Below are 25,710 nucleotides of genomic sequence, written 5' to 3'. Positions count from 1 at the left end.
TTATTTTTATTTTTTTAATGTTTAATACATAGAGGAACCGTAATATGTATAACAGTATAGGCATTTTACTGATGATTGACCCACCTAACAAAATCACACACTATTTTATATGACTTAATTTAACCACCATTTTGGTAGATTTGTATTGCACATAGTTAATAGATGGCATATGAGACAGACTTTATAAGAATATGACACATTAATTGTACATTTCAAGGTCCAATTGCACATCAGTATACACCATTGTGGAGAGGTGAGAAGGTAAACTACAAAACAACTTAACAGTATTAGTGACGAGTGTGAATACATTAGGGCATATACAGCAATAACAATACAATACTCATATAAAACACTTCCTGCATGATATCCAACACATACAATACAGCATAACACTTGCAGCTCTAGTACTTGTAACCAAGTGAACACCCTGGGAAAAAGTGATTTGACTTTCTTAATTGACAGTAAGTCAATTCTATTGGAGTTAGAACATTGACGGGTAGATTGTATTCATGAACATCTTTGAATTTTAACACCACAATTTTACAGAACACATTGTATACATTCCTACTTGTGGTAACTACAGCTATTATTCTGTACATACCATATACACATATTACATAGTTAAACCAACAAAGACAAGGACATTCATTCTGAGCAAATGTCAAACTTGGGTTGAGCAATATATGAATTCTCTTTCATCAATGTTTTAAAGACACGCTCCGGAACTCTGCCGACTACTAAGCATTTTTTAAACATCCCACATTGGGCTGGATGTGTCAATGTGTAGTTCATACATTCATAATCTATGAGCAGAATGACTGTTTTACCTCAATTTTCCATGAAATCCCTAGTTTGAAAAGCTGTGCTGGTCCATTTTCCCTACACGTGGGACAGTTTGATTTCAACCAATGAGCTTCAACCCCTCGCCATATTAGTGACAGCTAGCAAGAGGCACATCATGCACCACAGCAGAGCGATGACACGTTGCGCATACAGCATCTGCACATGAACTGACATAGTATGCCATTTTCTGGGACTTTTGGCTTGTGAGAGCTACTTTCAGAACTACTGGCTAAAAGGTCTACAAAAGTACTGGAGAATCTCTTTAATTATTATTGAAAATAGTTTGAATATGGAATCTGAATAGGAATCCTTTCCAGTGACATCTATGCCTCTTCTTTAGTTGCTGGTTTGTAGATAACGTTCTGTCTGGAGTCCTTTTTGATACTGCAGAGAAAGGAAATACATACACTTAGTCTACAACACATGTACCTGCAGCCTGTGTCCTCTGCTTAACTCAGTGGCATAAGAGTGTACTTGTAGCCCGTATGAATGACATAACAATGGTCAATATTGACCAGTTTATATACACTGTATGTGTACGTATAGCTGTATGTATAGTATGCAGAGGGTCCAATCGTTAGAAAACATGACGAATCCCGGAATCAAGGGAACAGAGGGTCACGATACGACTTATTCTTATTTAAACAATCTTTGACAAAATACATTTTGGTCTTTGACAAAGGACATTTGGTCTTCAGCAATAAACATACGTTGCACACCAAAACAGAGGAATCTTTCCATGGATATTTGGTTTTATGATTGGACAGGCCAGCCAAAGACTGTCTTCATTCTGGAAAATGCCGGGAACAACACCAGAACTCATCATTCGTCAGAAATGAGAAGAACAGGAGTCTTACTTACACAGAGTATTTTTTACGCTGTTGGTATGCGTAGAGCGTGAATAGCAGCAAGGTGACGGCAAAGAGAGCTCCAAAGGCTATGGCCAAGATATCTCCTGTAAATCAAGAGATACATTTGATGTTTACCATGTAGATGTTACTTATGAACCTACCTTAATAGGGCAGTTTCAAACCAATTCTGAATTTTTAAAGTTTAACATAATCAGTAATCAATTACATATTCAGTGTTTAAATTCATTTAAATACTGTGTAAAAAGTGAATAAATTGGAAAGTATTTAGACCGTTTAAAAATGTATTTCTTAGATTTAGATAGAAGTTGTGCATGTTGGATTTGTATTACTGTTGAGCACAGCTTACCTCTTGCCAGGCCCTCTTCAGGAACATGAAAAAGAGAGGGACATGTATATTAAAACATGTAAAACTGACCTTACCCCCACAAGTAAACTGTCCTACACATAAACAGTCTGTGTTCTTGCCACACAGGTAAGGTCAGCATGGTGAACGTATAACATCAGCTCAGAGCACAAGGCCTTGTTTAACTTCTGATACGTACAATCTACATCTAAAGTTTCCCCTAGGCACAGATCTAGGATCAGCTTTCCCTTCCCCAATCCTAACCTTAACCATTAATGGGGGAAATGTAAAACTGACTGAAGATCAGTGTCTTGGAGCAACTTCACTCTACTCCGATAACAGTGTACCTTTACAAATCAAAGCTCTGGCATCAAAGCCAGTGACATCTATCGCGTCAATAATGAAAAGTCAAGGTGCTGTGTACACACTACATAGCACACACAGGACTCCAGTTATCTGCATGGCAAACAGCCTAAGAGCATGTTCAATGAAACATTAAGACAAGGGAGCATGGCTACCATGTGCCACCTGCCCTTATAAAATCCATGTACGTCCAGACAATCCTTTTCCTATGCACCACCAGCGTTTTAGCTTGGTCCCAGATCTGTTTGTGCACCACCAGCGTTTTAGACTGGTCCCAGATCTGTTTGTGCACCACCAACGTTTTAGACTGGTCCCAGATCTGTTTGTGCTCATGTCAGCTACTTGTCAACTCCTTGTCACTCTTTGTCATGCCAAACAATGTTGAAATGATAGCACAAACTGATCTGGGATCAGGCTACCATCTTTTTTTTAAATGGATGACAATTGGTGCCTGCATAGTCAACACGATTATCAAATCAAATCACATTTTATTTGTCAAGTGCCGAATACAACAGGTTATCCTTACAGTGAAATGCTTACTTACAAGCCCTTAACCAACAATGCAATAAAATAACAATAGCGAGGCTATATACAGGGGGTACCGGTACAGAGTCAATGTGCGAGGGCACAGCTTAGTTGAGGTAATATGTACATGTAGGTAGAGTTAAAGTGACTATGCATTGATAATAAACAGACAGTAGCGCTTGCCGTGCAGTTGCAGAGAGAACAGTCTATGACTAGGGTGGCTGGAGTCTTTGACAATTTTTAGAGTCTTCCTCTGACACCGCCTGGTATAGAGGTCCTGGATGGCAGGAAGCTTGGCCCTAGTGATGTACTGGGGATTATTAGCCCACATTTAAACGAAATGGTTGTCCTTACATTTCTAGTCTCTCGGTGCTCCGCATGACAGCGGCTGTGAGAAGGGACTATTGTACATCATATAACTCCAGAGTCGTCAGAGTTGGACTTTTTAAAATCATACTAAAAATAGTCTTTGGACTTATAATACTTTGCTTACTGGATGGCCCAGTTGATGGCCCTTCACTGTTAGAGGCATCAGTCTCCGACAAGGTGTTGATAGAGATACTTGGACGTCCTGCAACTGCAAGCAAAAACAATGACTTATCTCAATGTCAACGGGAATAGATAGAAAGTACAATAATAATAATAATATTAATAACAATAATAACAATACTCTATCAATGTGAAAAGTGTAGTGGTGAGAAGAACATGAATGAATGAATAAATTACAGAATTCCCTAGATTCGACCACCTGTGGCCTCTCATGCAACCGTCACACCAATAATATGAGATGTATTCATGTAGAAGGAATTTTCTGATTTTCTTGTGAACTGGTGCCGAAGGTTGTGTGTTATCACGCAATACCTCTGCCTTTGAGTGGTGAGTTTGTCTCTGAAAGATAAGTACTCCCAACCTTTACAAGGTCATGCATGAACCCATGTGACATGAAGTATGTACCTGACAGCGAGGTTGCCTAAGGTGGAACACACGTCAAGTGTACATAGGGGGGGACGATGTTTACTAACCGACTATGGTGGGAGTGTCTGTGAACGAGGCGAGGACGTGTCTCCCGTGTAAAAGCTGAGGTGCTCTGAAGTTCTTGGTCAGGTGCTGGTGTTGGCCTGCTTTCAGGGTGTCCTCCAGAGCAGCCAACTGGAGAACAACACAACATGGACACCGTCAACATGGAGATCCATTATCAGATTGTAGATTGAAGATAGATTCTACTGTTATGTTCAGCCCACATTACCACACAGTTTTCAAACAGATTACCAGATAATTGAATTGAATAAATGACTAGAACAAATTAAAACAGTATCTAGTAGTGCTCTTTCTAAATTCTCTGTCTAAATCTCTCGTGTTTGAAGATCTATTTTTAGACATGAAAATACAGACATACAGTACATGTAGTTGTGGATCGCTTGTACTCTCCAGGAGGTATACATGATGCAAGTCAATCTGTAACTCTCCAGGAGGTATACATGATGCAAGTCAATCTGTAACTCTCCAGGAGGTATACATGATCCAAGTCAATCTGTAAATCAATCTCCAGAGTCATAGTAGGTTGGTGACCGACCTGCCTCCTGGACACTATGGTGGTATCATTACTGACCTGCCTCCTGGACACTATGGTATCATTACTGACCTGCCTCCTGGACACTATGGTGGTATCATTACTGACCTGCCTCCTGGACACTATGGTATCATTACTGACCTGCCTCCTGGACACTATGGTGGTATCATTACTGACCTGCCTCCTGGACACTATGGTATCATTACTGACCTGCCTCCTGGACACTATGGTATCATTACTGACCTGCCTCCTGGACACTATGGTATCATTACTGACCTGCCTCCTGGACACTATGGTATCATTACTGACCTGCCTCCTGGACACTATGGTATCATTACTGACCTGCCTCCTGGACACTATGGTATCATTACTGACCTGCCTCCTGGACACTATGGTATCATTACTGACCTGCCTCCTGGACACTATGGTATCATTACTGACCTGCCACCTGGACACTATGGTATCATTACTGACCTGCCTCCTGGACACTATGGTATCATTACTGACCTGCCTCCTGGACACTATGGTATCATTACTGACCTGCCTCCTGGACACTATGGTATCATTACTGACCTGCCTCCTGGACACTATGGTGGTATCATTACTGACCTGCCTCCTGGACACTATGGTGGTATCATTACTGACCTGCCTCCTGGACACTATGGTATCATTACTGACCTGCCTCCTGGACACTATGGTGGTATCATTACTGACCTGCCTCCTGGACACTATGGTATCATTACTGACCTGCCTCCTGGACACTATGGTATCATTACTGACCTGCCTCCTGGACACTATGGTATCATTACTGACCTGCCTCCTGGACACTATGGTGGTATCATTACTGACCTGCCTCCTGGACACTATAGTATCATTACTGACCTGCCTCCTGGACACTATGGTGGTATCATTACTGACCTGCCTCCTGGACACTATGGTATCATTACTGACCTGCCTCCTGGACACTATGGTATCATTACTGACCTGCCTCCTGGACACTATAGTATCATTACTGACCTGCCTCCTGGACACTATGGTGGTATCATTACTGACCTGCCTCCTGGACACTATGGTATCATTACTGACCTGCCTCCTGGACACTATGGTATCATTACTGACCTGCCTCCTGGATACTATGGTATCATTACTGACCTGCCTCCTGGACACTATAGTATCATTACTGACCTGCCTCCTGGACACTATGGTGGTATCATTACTGACCTGCCTCCTGGACACTATGGTATCATTACTGACCTGCCACCTGGACACTATGGTATCATTACTGACCTGCCTCCTGGACACTATGGTATCATTACTGACCTGCCTCCTGGACACTATGGTGGTATCATTACTGACCTGCCTCCTGGACACTATGGTATCATTACTGACCTGCCACCTGGACACTATGGTATCATTACTGACCTGCCTCCTGGACACTATGGTATCATTACTGACCTGCCTCCTGGACACTATGGTATCATTACTGACCTGCGTCCTGGACACTATGGTATCATTACTGACCTGCCTCCTGGACACTATGGTATCATTACTGACCTGCCTCCTGGACACTATGGTATCATTACTGACCTGCCTCCTGGACACTATGGTATCATTACTGACCTGCCTCCTGGACACTATGGTATCATTACTGACCTGCCACCTGGACACTATGGTATCATTACTGACCTGCCTCCTGGACACTATGGTATCATTACTGACCTGCCTCCTGGACACTATGGTATCATTGTTGACCTGCCTCCTGGACACTATGGTATCATTACTGACCTGCCTCCTGGACACTATGGTATCATTACTGACCTGCCTCCTGGACACTATGGTATCATTACTGACCTGCCTCCTGGACACTATGGTATCATTACTGACCTGCCTCCTGGACACTATGGTGGTATCATTACTGACCTGCCTCCTGGACACTATGGTGGCATCATTACTGACCTGCCTCCTGGACACTATGGTGGCATCATTACTGGCCTGCCTCCTGGACACTATGGTGGTATCATTACTGACCTGCCTCCTGGACACTCTGGTGGTATCATTACTGACCTGCCTCCTGGACACTATGGTGGTATCATTACTGACCTGCCTCCTGTACACTATGATGGTATTGTTACTGACCAGCCTCCTGGACATTATGGTGGTATCATTACTGACCTGCCTCCTGGACACTATGGTGGTATCATTACTGACCTGCCTCCTGTACACTATGATGGTATTGTTACTGACCTGCCTCCTGGACATTATGGTGGTATCATTACTTACCCGCCTCCTGGATGCTATGGTATCATTACTTACCTGCCTCCTGGATACTATGGTATCATTACTGACCTGCCTCCTGTACACTATGGTGGTATCATTACTGACCTACCTCCTGTACAATATGGTGGTATCATTACTTACCTGCCTCCTGGATACTATGGTATCATTACTGACCTGCCTCCTGGACACTGTGATGGTCTCATTGAACATGGTCCAGTTGACTGTTTGGAAGCAGGGTGGAGTGGTAAGGGAGCCGTTATATCTGTAGAAGTGATCCAGCTTGTTTGGCAAAAGATGACGGACATTGAAGGCAGGGATCTCAGTGTTAGACTCTGGAAAGGTGTAAAATAGTTAATCAATTGTGTGGACCATGTGGGTCCTTAAGCTGCCATTTTGTTTCTCATGAATGTTTATGTCTCTCCTTTTGTTGTGAATCTCTTTTAACGCACTGCAATTTCTGTATGGAATACACATTTCTGTGAAAACTGACACTAAAGTACTATCTAACCTAATCTAATCAATAAGAACGTGAGAAACGCCATGGGGGTTCTTAGTAATCTGTTGTGGACAGACGCACATAAATGCTAACTCCCGTTCGCATAAACTGGTAGCATAGCTAGCATACATAAATCGGTGGTGGTAGTCAAAGTCATTTTTAACTGTAATGCAGTTCGGGATCTTTCTCCCACTGCATCCATCTTTCCCCAACGCGTTTCCATGGCATTTCCATTGTTTTGGTTGAGTTCCATTGACCTCTTTCCGCATCTATGGAAAGGGAAGCTTGCCACAAGAAGTGGAGGCAGTTGCAGGACAAGCTCGTAAAGGTAAATGAAGGTTTGAAGTGGAGATGCAGGTGGGAAAACTTTGCTGCCTTTTTACTTAATGCCATCTTGGCTGAGTTCCTACGTCAAGCACCAGGAAATGGACTCCAACATCTGAGAAAAGGTAAGGTCTTGTCTTTTCGTTTAGCCAGTTGCTCGTAATTAGCTGGATGGCTATAGAGATTAGCCCTGAATATCTACGAGTGGTGTGGTGCAGACCAATTTATTGAATGCGCATGACAGCTCCCCGAAGCGCAAGAAGTATGACTGCTCTGACTTCTGCAGATGTCGAATCGCCGTAAATGCTGCACGGCCATAAATCGGCTGTGCACAGATTTTGTTGTCACTGATCTATTGGACAAATCACAATTTCACAGGTGTTCACATCTTTTCAGAAAGGGGAGGGGACATTTGGCCATTGCTTAGGCTGAGAGTCAGGGCTGGGGTCAATTCCAATTCAATTCTTGAATTCACTCATGAAGTGGAGAATTTATGTTGAATTTAATTTGAATTTCAACAATCTTCAAATTATGGAATTGGAATTAGACTGTTTGGACTGTTTGAATTGGAATTTAATTGGAATTCAATATAAGTAAATGTCCCAGTTAATGGAATTAATGCACTTAGTATCAACAATTTACTATAGGATTTGTTTTAAATAATTTCAACTTGTATGTATATATTTCCATTATAGCTAGGCTGTCTGAAAAGTAACATGATCAGCCTGGAAGCCTGAGGGAATTGAATTTGATCTAGAATTCATAGAATTGTTGGGGATAATACTAAAGTGGGAATTGAATTCTTGGAATTTACCTAACATTTGAATTGAGAGGAATTCAATTATCTCTGAATTCAAAGACTGACCTGGAATTTAATTGAATTAAATGGAATTGACATGGAGCGGGAATTGAATTAGAATAGAATTTGCAGAATTGACCCCAACCCTGCTGGGAGTTTCTGTTTAAGGGGGTGAAGACTTTGCTCATCTTGTTAGCATCTTTTCTCATATATCTCTGATACAATTATGCAAGATTTTAGTTCTGGGTTTCCGAGATTAGGTTCTCAGTAATAAAGTGCTATTTTAATTGTCAGTCAATTCTCTTGCTATGTTCATTTGTGACCCAGAAAGCATAAATGAGAAAACAGTCTCCAATCTGTTGGAGACAACACGAGGACATTTCAAGAAAGGAGTATGTAAACTACATCTAGCGTTGGTAGTACACAATGTTTTGGCCACAAAACATTGTCTTTGGCTAGAGGTGTATCCCGGGGTTACCTTCAATGCTAACATCAGTGAGTGCAGACAGGATCTTTTCATAGTTGTCATTCTCATGAAGACCAATCTAAATAAAAAAAGAGTCAGGAAGAATCCTATTAAAGTGATTACTTTTGTATAATATATTTAAGAATCTTGAGGATTCTCCTGATTAATGTCTGTTTTTAAGTGTGTGAAACCGAAGACAAATGTCTTATCCTAGAATCTTATCCAATAGTGGTGTATGAAAATAGACTAATAAAACTTCAAACCTTTGAGTCACCATGATGAGTTATTATGAGGGTACTGGTATACAGTGGGGAAAAAAAGTATTTAGTCAGCCACCAATTGTGCAAGTTCTCCCACTTAAAAAGATGAGAGAGGCCTGTAATTTTCATCATAGGTACACGTCAACTATGACAGACAAAATGAGAAGAAAAAAATCCAGAAAATCACATTGTAGGATTTTTTATGAATTTATTTGCAAATTATGGTGGAAAATAAGTATTTGGTCAATAACAAAAGTTTCTCAATACTTTGTTATATACCCTTTGTTGGCAATGACACAGGTCAAACGTTTTCTGTAAGTCTTCACAAGGTTTTCACACACTGTTGCTGGTATTTTGGCCCATTCCTCCATGCAGATCTCCTCTAGAGCAGTGATGTTTTGGGGCTGTCGCTGGGCAACACGGACTTTCAACTCCCTCCAAAGATTTTCTATGGGGTTGAGATCTGGAGACTGGCTAGGCCACTCCAGGACCTTGAAATGCTTCTTACGAAGCCACTCCTTTGTTGCCCGGGCGGTGTGTTTGGGATCATTGTCATGCTGAAAGACCCAGCCACGTTTCATCTTCAATGCCCTTGCTGATGGAAGGAGGTTTTCACTCAAAATCTCACAATACATGGCCCCATTCATTCTTTCCTTTACACGGATCAGTCGTCCTGGTCCCTTTGCAGAAAAAAACAGCCCCAAAGCATGATGTTTCCACCCCCATGCTTCACAGTAGGTATGGTGTTCTTTGGATGCAACTCAGCATTCTTTGTCCTCCAAACACGACGAGTTGAGTTTTTACCAAAAAGTTCTATTTTGGTTTCATCTGACCATATGACATTCTCCCAATCCTCTTCTGGATCATCCAAATGCACTCTAGCAAACTTCAGATGGGCCTGGACATGTACTGGCTTAAGCAGGGGGACACGTCTGGCACTGCAGGATTTGAGTCCCTGGCGGCGTAGTGTGTTACTGATGGTAGGCTTTGTTACTTTGGTCCCAGCTCTCTGCAGGTCATTCACTAGGTCCCCCTGTGTGGTTCTGGGATTTTTGCTCACCGTTCTTGTGATCATTTTGACCCCACGGGGGTGAGATCTTGCGTGGAGCCCCAGATCGAGGGAGGTTATCAGTGGTCTTGTATGTCTTCCATTTCCTAATAATTGCTCCCACAGTTGATTTCTTCAAACCAAGCTGCTTACCTATTGCAGATTCAGTCTTCCCAGCCTGGTGCAGGTCTACAATTTTGTTTCTGGTGTCCTTTGACAGCTCTTTGGTCTTGGCCATAGTGGAGTTTGGAGTGTGACTGTTTGAGGTTGTGGACAGGTAGGTGTCTTTTATACTGATAACAAGTTCAAACAGGTGCCATTAATACAGGTAACGAGGGGAGGACAGAGGAGCCTCTTAAAGAAGAAGTTACAGGTCTGTGAGAGCCAGAAATCTTGCTTGTTTGTAGGTGACCAAATACTTATTTTCCACCATAATTTGCAAATAAATTCATTAAAAATCCTACAATGTGATTTTCTGGAGAAAAAAAATCTCAATTTGTCTGTCATAGTTGACGTGTACCTATGATGAAAATTACAGGCCTCTCTCATCTTTTTAAGTGGGAGAACTTGCACAATTGGTGGCTGACTAAATACTTTTTTCCCCCACTGTAATTCAACATGTCTGGAATAACTTACCCCGATGAAGCCCCCTAATACAGCCAGGCCATCTGATTTGGTGGCTGCCTCTGACAGATTTGCATATTTAGAGTTGTAATGAACCACGTGGATCTGGGAAGAGAAGCACAGGAACATGTCAGTCACTGTTTGGCACAGTATTATTTAGAGCCATGATTGCACAGAACTCCCTTCCATCTCCTATTGCTCAAGTGAACAGCAAACGTGGTTTCAAAAATCCGACAAAGCAACACCTCTCCCCTATTTGACCTAAATATTTTGTGTGCATGTACTGATATGTAGGCTATGTGTAAGTGATGGCCTAGATGCTACTGAATATAAATGTAATATATGAAAATGTAAATGTTAAAGGCCTAGAATAGTAGGTTTATTTTCTCAGTATTGAGTCAGTACAGAACCTTTTTCTTGTTTTACATTTCTGTAGTTCTGTCCTTGAGCTGTTCTTGTCTATGTTCTGCATTATGTCATGTTTCATGTTTTGTGTGGACCCCAGGAAGAGTAGCTGATGCTATCGCAACAGCTAATGGAGATCCTAATAAAATACAGAAAATGTTGTGTTGTCGTGTCAGTGTTGTCTTGTTGTCTTGTCAGTGTTGTTGCTTTTAGTATGTTGACTATGAGCCACGTGCCAAAGACAATTTCCCATCTTTACATATACATTTGATGGACAATGAAAGGATTTTGTGTTTAAACTAATTGAACCGGCAATAATTCTGGGCATTTTTAATTTCCGCAGTATTTCTGACTTCCTCACCTCCGCAGGGAAATGGACTTTATCTATGGTGTGTTCAGATCCTGGCACCTCTTTGGTCCCCCAGTGGAAATGCAGTTGGGCGGCCCGGAACTCGTTGTCAAACCCACTGACGATGCGCATAGTGTTGGGTAGAATCAGCTGCACTGGAGACACACACAGACCACAACACATCAAGCAACATGGAACTACTTCCGTCTCTTTATCCTTTCCTGTGTAGAACCCTCTGCAAAGCCATCCACGTTTTAGTACAGCTTTATTAGGAAAAATGTTGCCTAATAGATGTTGCTCGTACCTTCAATATAATGCATATTAGACAGCCAGGAACTTACAGGTATGGCCGTTGTTCAACAGTGTCAATGCTGAGCTATCTGTCAGATCATAGCCCTCCAGTGTTATGGGTGGCAGGCTGCGGTCATAGACGGCTCTCCTGGTATCAATGTCAATGGGAGACTGGGATTTTCCACTGCAGTGCAAGAACTCGGAGGACCAGGCCGCTTGATCTGTCAATAGGATGTGGGGAAATGATTAACAGAACAATGACCCTTCGGCAGTGTGACTTAGTTAATGATAAGACACAGCTCTCTTCTTATGAATACAAGTTTTTTGCACATGGGATTTACACAGTAAATCACGGAAGACATATATGCATGACACTGCAAGTGTCACTGAAACTACGAACACCAGCAAGAAAGAGTTAGTAGTAAATCATGAAATAGTGATGCCCACCAGTAAATAGTGATGACCACCAGGAAATAGTGATGCCCACCAGTAAATAGTGATGACCACCAGGAAATAGTGATGACCACAAGGAAATAGTGATGAACACCAGGAAATAGTAATGAATAAGCTGTATACCGTCTTATTTAGCTCCAGTAGGATAATATTTGATTAATGATGTGGGAGTATTAATGTGTTTGGTTCAACACCTGTAACAAGAGGCTATAAATTAAAGTTCATGATCACAACCAGTCATGAAGAGATCAACAATAGCAAACACAATTATTATTATTATTATTATTATTATCAATAAACTGTTTTATAACTATCAAGCAATCTTAAGTCACTCTAATTTCACTCATTCAATTACATTATGGCTTGTTCTCACTGAGTAATACCAAGCAACAGGTACAAGATCGATCATGGAGGTGGACATTAACAGTGGGATGTTCCACTCATATCAATGAAGACTAGATGCTAAGTAAGGTGTCTTGAGTAATGGTAGAGTTCGCACCTGTGACTCACATTATGATCTTATTTTACCACCGTAACTAAAGCAAAACATGCTTATCTCCTATTACAGACTTGATAAGCCTTTCTTTGAGCGATAGAAAAGAAACTTGTGTTGGTAACTGATAGTTGGACTGATAAAGCAGATTACCCTGTGCAGAGAGAAGGATACAGTGCATGTACAGTTGAAGTCGGAGATTTACATACACCTTAGACAAAAACATTTAAACTCAGTTTTTCACAATTCCTGACATTTAATCCTAGTAAAAATTCCCTGTCTTAGGTCAGTTAGGATCACCACTTTATTTTAAGAATGTGAAATGTCTGAATAATTGTAGAGAGAATTATTTATTTCAGCTTTTACTTCTTTCATCACATTCCCAGTGGGTCAGAAGTTTACATACACTCAATTAGTATTTGGTAGCATTGCCTTTAAATTGTTTAACTTGGGTCAAACGTTTCGGGTAGCCTTCCACAAGCTTCCCACAATAAGTTGGGTGAATTTTGGCCCATTCCTCCTGACAGAGCTGATTTAACTGAGTCAGGTTTGTAGGCCTCCTTGCTCGCACACACTTTTTCAGTCCTGCCACACATTTTCTATAGGGTTGAGGTCAGGGCTTTGTGATGGCCACTCTAATACCTTGACTTTGTTGTCCTTAAGCCATTTTGCCACAACTTTGGAAGTATGCTTGGGGTCATTGTCCATTTGGAAGACCCATTTGCGACCAAGCTTTAACTTCCTGACTGATGTCTTGAGATGTTGCTTCAATATATCCACATATTTTTCCTTCCTCATGATGCTATGACGAGGTGTGAAAGAAGGAGTCAGGCGCAGGAGGTAAAATCCAGAATCCAGAGTTTAAACCGTTTGCATAAATCAAACGCCCCAAGCGTCAAACAAAACTGTACAAGGGAAAACATCCACCTTGGCAATAACACAGTGAAATGTAGCTCAACCGAGCTACACACACTCACAACAAAACAATCACTCACAAAGACAAGGGGAACAAAGGGAACACTTATACACATACTAATTAGGGGAATGAGCACCAGGTGTGTGTGATTGACAAGACACGACAAGTGGAGTGATGAGAATGGGATCGGCAGTAGCTAGTACTCCGATGACGACGAACGCCGAAGCCTGCCCGAACCAGGAGGGGGGGCAGCCTCGGCGAAAGTCGTGACAGTACCCCCCGCGCGGCTCCAGCAGTGCGTCGACCCCGGCCTCGGGGACGGCCAGGAGGACCCGGAGCAGGGCGAGTTGGATGGCGACGGTGGAAATCCCTCAACAGGGAGGGATCGAGGATGTCCCGCCTTGAGACCCAGCACCGTTCCTCCGGACCGTACCCATCCCACTCCACGAGATACTGAAGGCCCCCCACCCGACGCCTCGAATCCAGGATGGAATGGACCGAGTACGCCGGGGCCCCCTCAATGTCCAGAGGAGGTGGAGGAACCTCCCGTACCTCAGACTCCTGGAGCGGACCAGCTACCACCGGCCTGAGGAGAGTCACATGAAACGAGGGGTTAATACGGTAATCAGGGGGAGTAACAACCTGTATGTCACCTCGTTTATTCTCCTCAGGACTTTAAACGGCCCCACAAACCGGCGGGCTCAGCTTCCGGCAGGGCAGGCGGAGGGGCAGATTCCGGGTCGAGAGCCAGACTCGATCCCCCGGTACGAACACCGGGGCCTCCCAGCATTGGCCTTCTGACGACGCACAGCGCACTGGAGGCGAACGTGGGCAGCGTCCCAAGTCTCCTCCGCACACCGAAACCAGTCATCCACCGCGGGAGCCTCGGTCTGGCTCTGGTGCCACGGTGCCAGGACCGGTTGGTAACCCAAAACATATTGGAAGGGTGTTAGGTTAGTGGAGGAGTGGCGGAGAGAGTTCTGAGCATATTCTGCCCATGGCAGGAACACCCCCCGGCCGGTCCTGACAGTAGGTCCGCAGGAACCTACCCACATCTTGATTCACCCTTTCCACCTGCCCATTGCTCTCGGGGTGAAAACCAGAGGTCAGGCTGACTGAGACCCCCAGACGTTCCATGAACGTCTTCCAGACTCTAGACGTGAACTGGGGACCTCGGTCGGACACTATATCCTCTGGTACCCCGTAGTGCCGGAAGACGTGAGTAAACAGAGCCTCCGCAGTTTGTAGGGCCATGGGGAGACCGGGCAGAGGAAGGAGGCGGCAGGACTTTGAAAAGTGGTCCACAACGACCAGGATCGTGGTGTTACCTTGGGAGGGGGGAAGATCAGTGAGAAAATCAATACTCAGGTGAGACCATGGTCGTTGTGGAACTGGTAAAGGTTGTAGCTTACCAGCTGGGAGGTGCTTAGGTGCCTTACTCTAGGCGCACACTGAGCAGGAGGAGACATACACCCTCACGTCCTTAGCCAAGGTAGGCCACCAGTACTTCTCGGTCAGGCAGCGCATTGTACGACCGATACCTGGATGACCACAGGAGGGTGACGTGTGTGCCCAGTAGATCAGACGATCACGGATAAGCGCAGGCACGTACTGCAGCCCAGTTGGACACTGCGGTGGAGATGGATCTGTGCGTAATGCCTGCGCTATATCTGCGTCCATCGCCCATACTACCAGCGCCACAATGCATGAGGCCGGGAGTATGGGGGTGTTGTCTCTGGGCGTCTCCTCTGTGTCATACAGCCGAGACAGTGCGTCTGCCTTCACGTTCTTCGTACCCGAAATGTATGAGAGTGTGAAATCAAACCGGGTGAAGAAGAGGGCCCACCTGGCCTGGCGAGGATTCAGCCTCCTCGCTGCCTGAATGTACTCCAGGTTCCGGTGGTCTGTCCAAACGAGGAAAGGGTGTTTCACCCCTTCGAGCCAATGTCTCCACACCGTCAAAGCTCAGACAACAGCCAACAGCTCCCGATCACCAACGCCATAATTCTGCTCCGCCGAGCTGAGCATCTTCACAAGGTCCTTTGCTGTTGTTCTGGGATTGATTTTCACTTTTCGCACCAAAGTAAGTTAATCTCTAGGAGACAGAACGCGTCACCTTCCTGAGTGGTATGACGACTGCGTGGTCCCATGGTGTTTATACTTGCGTACTATTGTTTGTACAGATGAACGTGGTACCTTCAGACGTTTGGAAATTGCTCCCAAGGATAAACCAGACTTGTGGAGGTCTACAATTCTTTTTCTGAGGTCTTGGCTGATTTCTTTTGATTTTCCCATGATGTCAAGCAAAGAGGCTCTGAGTTTGAAGGTAGGCCTTAAAATATATCCACAGGTACACCTTCAATTGACTCAAATGATGTCAATTAGCCTATCAGAAGCTTCTAAAGCCATGACATCATTTTCTGGAATTTTCCAAGCTGTTTAAAGGCACAGTCAATTTAGTGTATGTAAACTTCTGACCCACTTGAATTGTGATACAGTGAATTATAAGTGAAATAATCTGTCTGTAAACAATTGTTGGAAAAATTACTAGTGTCATGCACAAAGTAGATGTCCTAACCGACTTGCCAAAACTATAGTTTGTTAACAAGACATTTGTGGAGTGGTTGAAAAACGAGTTTTAATGACTCCAACCTAAGTGTATGTAAACTTCCGACTTGAACTGTATTCTCATACTACCAACGGTTGTGTATATTTACCTTCGTAGCCCCAGTGTCCACCATGAGGGACACCTGCAGAAAGGAGGGAAGAGGATTAATTAATCAGTGATTTGTATTGAAAGGCAGCAAAATAATATGAGCTGTGTGAATATGTGTATTTTAATTTGTGAGCTTATATTTGTACTGGTTACTAAAAAAGTGGCCTCTAAAAAAATTGAAATTATTAGAGAATAATAATTCAAATTTTTTAGTCTGGTAGTGGTTAAAGCTTCAGGTCAACAGGTTGTCTCAGGATCAGATATGTGGGAGCAAATAGCGGATCTTTACATATTTTGTCTATTAAAGTTTGTTGCAAATTATGCTTAAGCAATATCAGGCTATTGCAGCAACCAGACAGAAATTGACAAATGCATTTATCAAAAAAATTACTTGGATTATGAGGCTGGGACATGGAACAACTGTAACCCCCTCTTATGTGTTAGGCTTACCCAATACATATACATTTACGAAAGTACATATTTAGGCATAACCATACAATTCTGGTCAACCATTCAGGATGTATTTCATCAGTGTAGGTGCCTTAAATGGTTAACAGGAAGCAGCCAAATTCTAATCCAAGTTGAAAGAGCCATGTATCTGAGCACTTTGGTTTTGGATGACTCAGATATTTGCTTTTACTCTTTTTGCCACACACACAATCCCCACTGTATGCTCTTGTGTGAACGTGTCCATTATCAATCCCCACTGTATGCCCTTGTGTGAATGAGTCTATTATCCAGCCTGCCAGTAAAGGCGTCAGAATGCTTCAGCTCGTCTGGCGCCTTGCGGAAAACCGAATGAGTGTTCTCGCATACTCCCTTAAAAGACTTTCACTTGAAATACGTGAAAAAAGCGGCAATAGTACTGTTTGTCCATTTTGAGACGCCGTAGCTAGTATACACTTTCCTTAAAATAGTCAGAATTAATCTAAGATAACTAAAAAAATCTGTCATTAATTTTGACGTTTTTTGCAGAGGAGATCTTAGTCACGCAATTTTACATCTAACTAGGATGTTTGGTGCAGTATTTCTCAATGAAATAATTTGCATGAAAACGAATCGTCTCTCGTTGAATGACAACAAATACTTTATTGAAGAATCCCTACTGTTGACCAATCACCGATGAAGGGGCGTAGACTTCGGCTACCGATTTCAGCTTGCCTCTAGAAAAATGGATGTGTGCCCGAACAGCCTGAATTATTATTTTTTGAATCCAAAACGAACCAAAACTTCACAAAGTGTCATAATATATGCACGAATAATTTCGAACTGTTTTGGCTGAGAAACACGCGGACACCTTAAGCCTTGCTCAGGGGGATCAGATGGGACAGAGAGCCAGGTTCCTAAGAGGGCAGACGGATCCAAACAGCCTGATTGTAAAACTCTGGGTCATTGTTGCGTTACATGGCCCCTGAGCCACCAGGGAGGCCGAGGGGACAGACTGGGCTCCATTATAGCTCCTCTGTCAGTTTCACCATTATGAGCATGTCATCACCTAAAGACATGCCTGATGATGATATCATCAGAATGCTGACATCACTAAAACCATGATCCAATTTGGAATACAGTTATCCCCCTTTAAGAATAGACCATAGGACTGGACTGAGGAATCTTAGTGAGAAGTTTGATGCATTGAACAACTGGCAGTGAGACTGGACTATGAAAACGTCACTGTGTCTGTCAAATACATACTTTAGGGAGGGAGGTGACCCTTAATTTAAGAAACCGGTAGTTCTGTGATGTGACGTGTTCAGACTTGATTTAGAAACGGGTGAGAAGTCACCCACTGCACACAGCCAGACTGAGTTGACTTTCAGTTTGATATAATTTTCTCAAAAGGTTTCAGTTTTTTTATTTTCATTTCAGTTTACTCTCTTTTTCCCCCTAGTTTTAGTTTACTATAACAACCTCGCCAACAAGTTTGGAGGGAACGTTCAGTTGATTCACCTGTCTGTTTGACTTACCACCCACTGAGAAAAGCCACAGGCAGAACCCCATGTTTAACACTTGGTCAGTAAATCATGAATTCAATATTTTACCCGAACATTGGTGATGCCTCTTTTTAATTCTACAGCCACCATGCTATTGGTTTGTGTGTTTCTGTGGTAGGTAGCCACACAGAAGACAGGAGTGTATTACTGGTATTGAGTCTGACACATGGTGGAAGGATTGGCTGATGAAATGCTGGACTGCACATTCTGAATCACTGCACCTTTTGCCAGGGCCAGGGCCTCTACGTGCCTTGGAAAACGTACAGTCAGGTCTTGTGGCAGAATGTGATGTGTGTGTGATTCGGAATGTGCAGTCTAACATTTAGTACGTCATTTCTTCCACAGTGTGTCAGTAGAACTAAAACCCTGATCCTGATGTCAGTATTTATGAGTCATTTCAAATACATTTGACCTTATTAGTCCACCTCATCAGAGATAATTGCATTATTACGCCAAAAGATGGTAAAGAAGCATGAATTTGCTTTTATTTTTGGTAAGCTGTAATTTGACTTTTTTATTGCCCATAAGGTGGATGAACTAAGGTAATTCTGGAAATGATTAGTTAGGCTACAATGGTTAACATTTAATTGGGTGTAAATACTTTTCTATAAACGACTTTTCCAAATCCCACTGCATCTGATTATTGTATCAAAAGAAAGATAGTGTTGGAAATAAAAGTCCTTCCTATTCATAACAAGGATGTGTTAAAGTAAATGTTTAACCTTTCTTTAGACAGTTCAAAATACCAGCCAAATTTAGTTTCAAACAGCCACCATGGAAGCATGTCTCTGTGTGAAAATAAACAGAAGATGTGCTTGTTCTCACAAGTGCTTAATATGGATTAGTACACTCACTGTTTTGGTATTTGTAAACACTGAAACCCTAATAAGTTTGTTGGGCAACTTCCATCGATGCCAACAATCTTGTTTTAAAAGAGCTAAAGGATTCCTTGTTTTTGTCTTCAGGTATTTTCAAAGGTCTGATTATTTGTATGAAAGAATTGAACCGTTTCTTTTTTTTCTCTCACATGAGGCATGGGATGTTCTATCCAAATTGTCTGTCTATTTAGCAAAACACAGCATGTCCTTTAGGGACAGCTATCTTTTTGACATCCCTATTTTGCTTCATAAATCCAGTTAGAGAATGTTCATCCATAATCTTTACAAGGTTTTAGTTTTAGTCTTGTTCTTCATGAAAACCTTTCTCAGTCACATCAAAAACGTGTGTATAAAATCGTATGTATAATATTGACTAGATCCAATATTTGGGACCAGATGCTGCCAAGTCAAGTGTGTAGTCTACAGTGTCAACACTAGTCTTATGAGTGGAGACATGGTGTATAGAACGTGTCTTGCTGTCCCCACTTTGTGATTTCCTGTCAAAGACAGAGTGAGACAGCCACGATGAAACATATCTTTAGTTTAGTTATCAGTACTCCCAATACAGCACGTAGCCCAGTGACTGTGCCCGTATCCCCCACAAAATACCACAGAAGCCAACACCGTCGGCTGAGGAAAATCCTACTCGGGTAACTTTTTTCTGAGGTATTTTCTTTGGGGCCGAGCACTTAATTGTAAGCTGTCAGTAGAGTACAACTTGATGGAAATAGGTTTTACAGTGACAATATTAAATCGTTTTAATTTAGAAATTGGGCTGCCATGGCATATTCATAAAGAGCCAACAATTGAACTTTACATGCCATGAGAAAAATGAATGTAAAATATGATTTTGAATCTTGAAATCCTTACTTTGATGAATCATGTATGCCTTTTCATGATGGAACATATCAAATCAAATCAAATGTTATTTGCCACAACAGGTGTGGACCTTATAGTGAAATGCTTACTTACAAGCCCTTAACCAACAATGCAGTTTTAAGAAAAATAAGTGTTAAGTAAAAACTAGTTTAAATCAAACAAATGGTACAATAGAATGGTTAAATACTGTATATTGCCTAATGTTATAATCTCAGGTGTAGGCTACCCCCTGTTGAAATCAAAGACATTGAACTAGGAAGCACTAAGTCGTCACTTGTTGGAATATAGTACTCTTGGTTATGACTCGCCATAAACAATATCCTCAAACTATTTGTTGAAATTTAAGATAATACTGTAGGTTATAACAAAATATATACACCTATCCCTGTCCCTGTATGTCTCATCCATTGTCCAAAGTCTAAAGGAAGGACTTGTTTATCTAGGTGGTAATTGCGTCTGACACATTTAGGAGACTTATCTGCACTGGGAAATTAACTTGAAGTGATCTGGAGGAGTGATTATGACAGTGGTGAAAAACACTGGCTCTATTTTCCTCGTGTTAAAACGCTTACCCACACACATCCGCAGCTTTGCCTAATCACTCTTACAGGCTTTAAAACACATGTTTTGGGTTTAAAAAATTGTTTAATTAACTGTAATCAAAACCAGTTTGATAAGACTTGCATAAAGGTGAAAAGTATTGCTGGAAAGTCTAGCTTTTGAATACAAACTTGAGTAGCAGTCTTCATTGAGATGTTACAATAAAAAAGCATTATTGTAAAAAAAAAAATACATGTATATCTAACCAAGTATTCAAATAAAAAAGTGAATCATGAATGAATCTCGAAATGAAGCGATGATGCAATACCAAAGACCTTGTCTGAAGGAACTGAAACCAGGTCCACTGTCCATTCAACACTTAGCCAATGTCTTCTGAAGCACCAAACACATCACACTACTACACACTACACACATCACACTACTACACACTACACACATCACACTACTACACACTACACACATCACACTACTACACACATCACACTACTAGTCCCCAAACATCGTAAAACATCCCATCTGACCAGTTGAAATAACACCACCTTGCTAGGGCAGTAGCAACACTCACCTTTAGGATGATGCTCCCCGCTCTCCTTCTCACTGCTCCCGCCATCCTCCTCTTCGGAGGATGAGGAAGAGGAGGATGCATTTAGCACCAGACCATGGAGGAAGAGGAGGGTGAGGAAGATCTTGAGAATCATCTGGTCAAGGTATTGTTGGTAGGATCTCCTGTGTCAAACAAGCACTGTGGCAGTTCTCTGGAAATGGTCTGTCAGGTCTACAGTTAAACTATGTAATGAAGTCTACTGTCTGTCTGTTAGGTAGTCTACAGTTAGACTATGTAATGAAGTCTACTGTCTGTCTGTGTTCATTCAAACAGGCTTTAGTGAGACAGTACCCAGCTAGTTATCAACCAAACACTCAATAATAATGTTGTCCTGAGTAGAGAAATCTTCAGCTAGGCAAGAGAGCAGGTTTCAACAGAGCACATTTAGCAATAAGGTAGAAGGAGTACGGTTGTCTTCAATATGCCAAGCTTCAGTCTTCAGACTCTTTCTCCACTCGTTGACCTGTGTCTCCTCTACTTCTCCGTTACTGGATCCAGGGCCAGGTCATCTGTGCTGGGCTTTTTAAAGGCAACTCGGAGGACAGCCCAGCCACCAATCAGGAACCCAGGAGCTGCTCAAGGTGCCCGGTACATTCCCTGTTCTCCCCCACCTCTCTCCCTCCCTCTCTGCTGGACTAGACCCACACACAGGCACGGTCGGTCACACACACACACACACACACACACACACACACACACACACACACACACAGCCCCTATCTAATCTCCTGCCTTGTCACACTTTCTCTTTTTCTATCTCTCAGTTCCGATAGCTGTACAGAGCGAAGTCCAGAAGACTACCCAGAGGAGGTGTGAGAGGGGGAGTTTGATGGAGTGAGGAGAAATAAAATAAAATAAAAATGTATTTGCCACATGCGCCAAATACAACAGGTGTAGAACTTACAGTGAAATGCTTACTTACAAGCCCTTAACCAAGAATGCAGTTTTAAGAAAAATAAGTGTTAAGTAAAAAATGGATAAGTAAAAGATAAAAGAGCAGCAGTAAAATAAAATAACAGCAGCGAGGCTATATACAGGCGGTACCGGTACAGAGTCAATGTGCGGGGGCACCGGTTAGTTGAGGTAATTGAGGTAATATGTACATGTAGGTAGAGTTATTAAAGTGACTATGCATAGATAGGCCTCCTGTAGCTCAGTTGGTAGAGCATGGCGCTTGCAACGCCAGGGTTGTGGGTTCGATTCCCACGGGGGCCAGTATGAAAAATGTATGCACTCACTAACTGTAAGTCGCTCTGGATAAGAGCGTCTGCTAAATGACTCAAATGTAAAATAATAAACAGAGAGTAGCAGCAACGTAAAAGATGGGGTGGGGGGACAATGCAAATAGTCCGGGTAGCCATGATTAGCTGTTCAGGAGTCTTATGGCTTGGGGGTAGAAGCTGTTAAGAAGCCTTTTGGACCTAGACTTGGTGCTCCGGTACCGCTTGCCGTGCGGTAGCAGAGAGAACAGTCTATGACTAGGGTGGCTGGAGTCTTTGACAATTTTGAGGGCCTTCCTCTGACACCGCCTGGGTCCTGGATGGCAGGAAGCTTGGCCCCAGTGATGTACTGGGCCGTACTCACTACCCTCTGTAGTGCCTTGCGGTTGGAGGCCAAGCAGTTGCCATACCAGGCGGTGATGCAACCAGTCAGGATGCTCTCGATGGTGCAGCTGTATAACTTTTTTAGGATCTGAGGACCCATGCCAAATCTTTTCAGTCTACTGAGGGGGAATAGGCTTTGTCGTGCCCTCTTCACGACTGTCTTGGTGTGTTTGGACCATGATAGTTCGTTGGTGATGTGGATACCAAGGAACTTGAACCTCTCAACCTGTTCCACTACAGCCCCGTCGATGAGAATGGGGGCGTGCTCAGTCCTCTTTTTTTTCCTGTAGTCCACAATCATCTCCTTTGTCTTGGTCACGTTGAGGGAGAGGTTGTTATCCTGGCACCACACGGCCAGGTCTCTGACCTCCTCCCTATAGGCTGTCTCATCATTGTCGGTGATCAGGCCTACCACTGTTGTGTCGTCGGCAAACGTAATGATAGTGTTGGAGTCGTGCCTGGCCATGCAGTCATGGGTGAACAGGGAGTACAGAAGGGGACTGAGCACGCACCCCTGAGGGGCCCCCGTGTTGAGGATCAGCGTGGCAGATGTGTTGTTACCTACCCTTACCACCTGGGGGCGGCCCATTAGGAAGTCCAGGATCCAGTTGCAGAGGGAGGTGTTTAGTCCCAGGGTCCTGAGCTTAGTGATGAGCTTTGAGGACACTATGGTGTTGAACGCTGAGCTGTAGTCAATGAATAGCATTCTCACGTAGGTGTTCCTCTTGTCCAGGTGGGAAAGGACAGTGTGGAGTGCAATAGAGATTTCATCATCTGTGAATCTGTTGGGGCGGTATGCAAATTGGAGTGGGTCTAGGGATTCTGGGATAATTGTGTTGATGTGAGCCATGACCAGCCTTTCAAAGCACTTCATGGCTACAGACGTCCCCACAGTGACCGTTAGTAATTAACTTATTTCCTAACCTGATTTTAATTCAAACCAACTTTAATAAGCTACAAGAAGTCAGGTCTCTAAAACAATCTTAGATAAATACTAATACTAATATTCATTCACAGTAGTTATAGTTGTCCAGGGAGGGGTTTGACTCTGTCTACTTGACCAAGCTTCAGATCAGGTGTGGCTGAGTTAGGTTCTGTTCGTAACTGTCTGTACCTTTGTGCAGTCACAAAACCTCTTTCAATGTTTACATTTTAGTAGACGCTCTTATCCAGAGGGACTTACAGGAACAATTAGGTTTAAGTGCCTTGCTCAAAGGCACGTCAACAGATTTTTCACTTAGTCAGCTCAGAGATTCGAACTAGCAACCTGCCAGTTAATGGCCCAACACTCTTAAACGCTAGGCTACCTGCCGCCCAATGTTCATGTCATTTCCTTGTGGTTCTGTGGATACCAAAATGGACATAGTAATAACAAAGCATAGTGATCAAAGCAGAATTACACAATCATTCATTTATAACGCTGGATATCAGAAATACTTGTTGGCACTCCATGTGTCCTTAGGAAAAAGAGAATGTAAGGTTTTTTGGAAGTTTACGTGACTTTTCACTGTAGCAGTCTGGTTCCTGGGTGTCATCCAGGGCCTACAATCTGCATATCTCTTTGTTGTGCAAAAGTTGAATAGTCTTCCATTGAAAGCTACTTCCTTTTTTGTTAGACTGGCGTTGCAAGCGCCATGCTCTACCAACTGAGCTAGGGGACCTGTAGCTCAGTTTCTGTAAACATTAGCATTTCGCAACTGGCCTGAGTAATGGAATTTCAGTAGAGAAAATGAATCATTCTTACCCTCTATGCTGTGGAAAACACTATTATGTGGAATACACATTCACCCTCTATTCTGTGGAATACACATTCACCCTCTATTCTGTGGAATACACATTCACCCTCTATTCTGTGGAATACACATTCACTCTCTATTCTGTGGAATACACATTCACTCTCTAATATGTTGAATACACATTCACCCTCTGTTCTGTGGAATACACATTCACCCTATATTCTGTGGAATACACATTCACTCTATTCTGTGGAATACACATTCACTCTATTCTGTGGAATACACATTCACCCTCTATTCTGTGGAATACACATCCACCCTCTATTTTGTGGAATACACATTCACCCTCTATTCTGTGGAATACACATTCACCCTATATTCTGTGGAATACACATTCACCCTCTATTCTGTGGAATACACATTCACCCTCTATTCTGTGGAATTCATCCCCTCGGTATTGGAATGATCAGGTGACAATTCTAGTCATAAAATAAGGTAGACAGGGACAGATACAGTGTCTTTATAAAATAATAATGTGCATTGCAAATGGGTAACTGTTTGATGACTCTAGGTCTAGGACAATCCAAAACCATGTTTTATCCCCCCAAAATTCACGTGATACTGTACATCTGAAAACCGTGTGTTTCGGTGATATCGCACGTGTACTTTCACTGTAACGTTGATTTAGAGCTGGGAAACCAGGTGTGGGACATCCCCAGGTGTGGGATGTCTTTAGCGCCCCTCACCCCCCTACTCTGGCCCTCGAGGGCTTGAGCAGACTCTATCTCCAGCTGGAGGTCATCGGGGATCGGTATGATCACGTCTCTCAATAAATCACACATACAGATTAATTCCTTAGATAACTGATCCTACTCCAATATCACAGTACATGAGGCTGTTCATATTAATCTCCTGTTTGGGCACTTATATATAGAGGTAGCATGCTGCATTCATCAATCAAATTAATTAACTTCTAAACTGGTTTTCAAAAGTATTGACCGATAAATCATTGGGAAAAAAACAT

General features: G+C 42.7%; 2 protein-coding genes and 1 non-coding gene across 4 annotated transcripts; 1 reads left to right on the top strand and 2 right to left on the bottom strand.

The window, feature by feature from the left end:
- ca9 (carbonic anhydrase IX) lies at positions 1-21,959 on the bottom strand. The gene is made up of 12 exons (XM_041897399.2): positions 21,308-21,959; positions 16,435-16,467; positions 11,906-12,076; positions 11,577-11,719; positions 10,823-10,915; positions 8,891-8,957; positions 6,968-7,125; positions 3,969-4,095; positions 3,440-3,523; positions 2,062-2,076; positions 1,705-1,798; positions 1-1,227 (listed from the first exon to the last, which is right to left on the bottom strand). The coding sequence occupies exons 1-12, from the start codon at positions 21,438-21,440 to the stop codon at positions 1,167-1,169; spliced, it is 1,179 nt and encodes a 392-aa protein (XP_041753333.2). The 5' UTR covers positions 21,441-21,959; the 3' UTR covers positions 1-1,166.
- LOC123492574 lies at positions 4,103-6,863 on the bottom strand. Of its 2 annotated transcripts, none has more exons than XM_045224991.1 (2): positions 5,534-6,863; positions 4,103-5,500 (listed from the first exon to the last, which is right to left on the bottom strand). In XM_045224991.1, the coding sequence occupies exons 1-2, from the start codon at positions 6,773-6,775 to the stop codon at positions 4,397-4,399; spliced, it is 2,346 nt and encodes a 781-aa protein (XP_045080926.1). In that variant the 5' UTR covers positions 6,776-6,863; the 3' UTR covers positions 4,103-4,396. The 2 variants fall into 2 exon arrangements, with proteins under 2 accessions (XP_045080926.1, XP_045080927.1); XM_045224992.1 differs by having other exon boundaries at positions 4,103-5,635; positions 5,702-6,862.
- A 527-nt stretch (positions 21,960-22,486) lies between the features above and the next one.
- Positions 22,487-22,561, top strand: trnaa-ugc. Its single transcript has one exon. It is a non-coding gene; the product is annotated as a tRNA-Ala (tRNA).
- Positions 22,562-25,710: the final 3,149 nt, after the last annotated feature.

This window comes from Coregonus clupeaformis, chromosome 15 (assembly GCF_020615455.1).
Source record: "Coregonus clupeaformis isolate EN_2021a chromosome 15, ASM2061545v1, whole genome shotgun sequence".
NCBI classification, from domain to species: Eukaryota; Metazoa; Chordata; class Actinopteri; order Salmoniformes; family Salmonidae; genus Coregonus; species Coregonus clupeaformis.
Note: the sequence above shows the minus strand (reverse complement) of the source record. Positions and strands in the feature narration are given on the sequence as shown.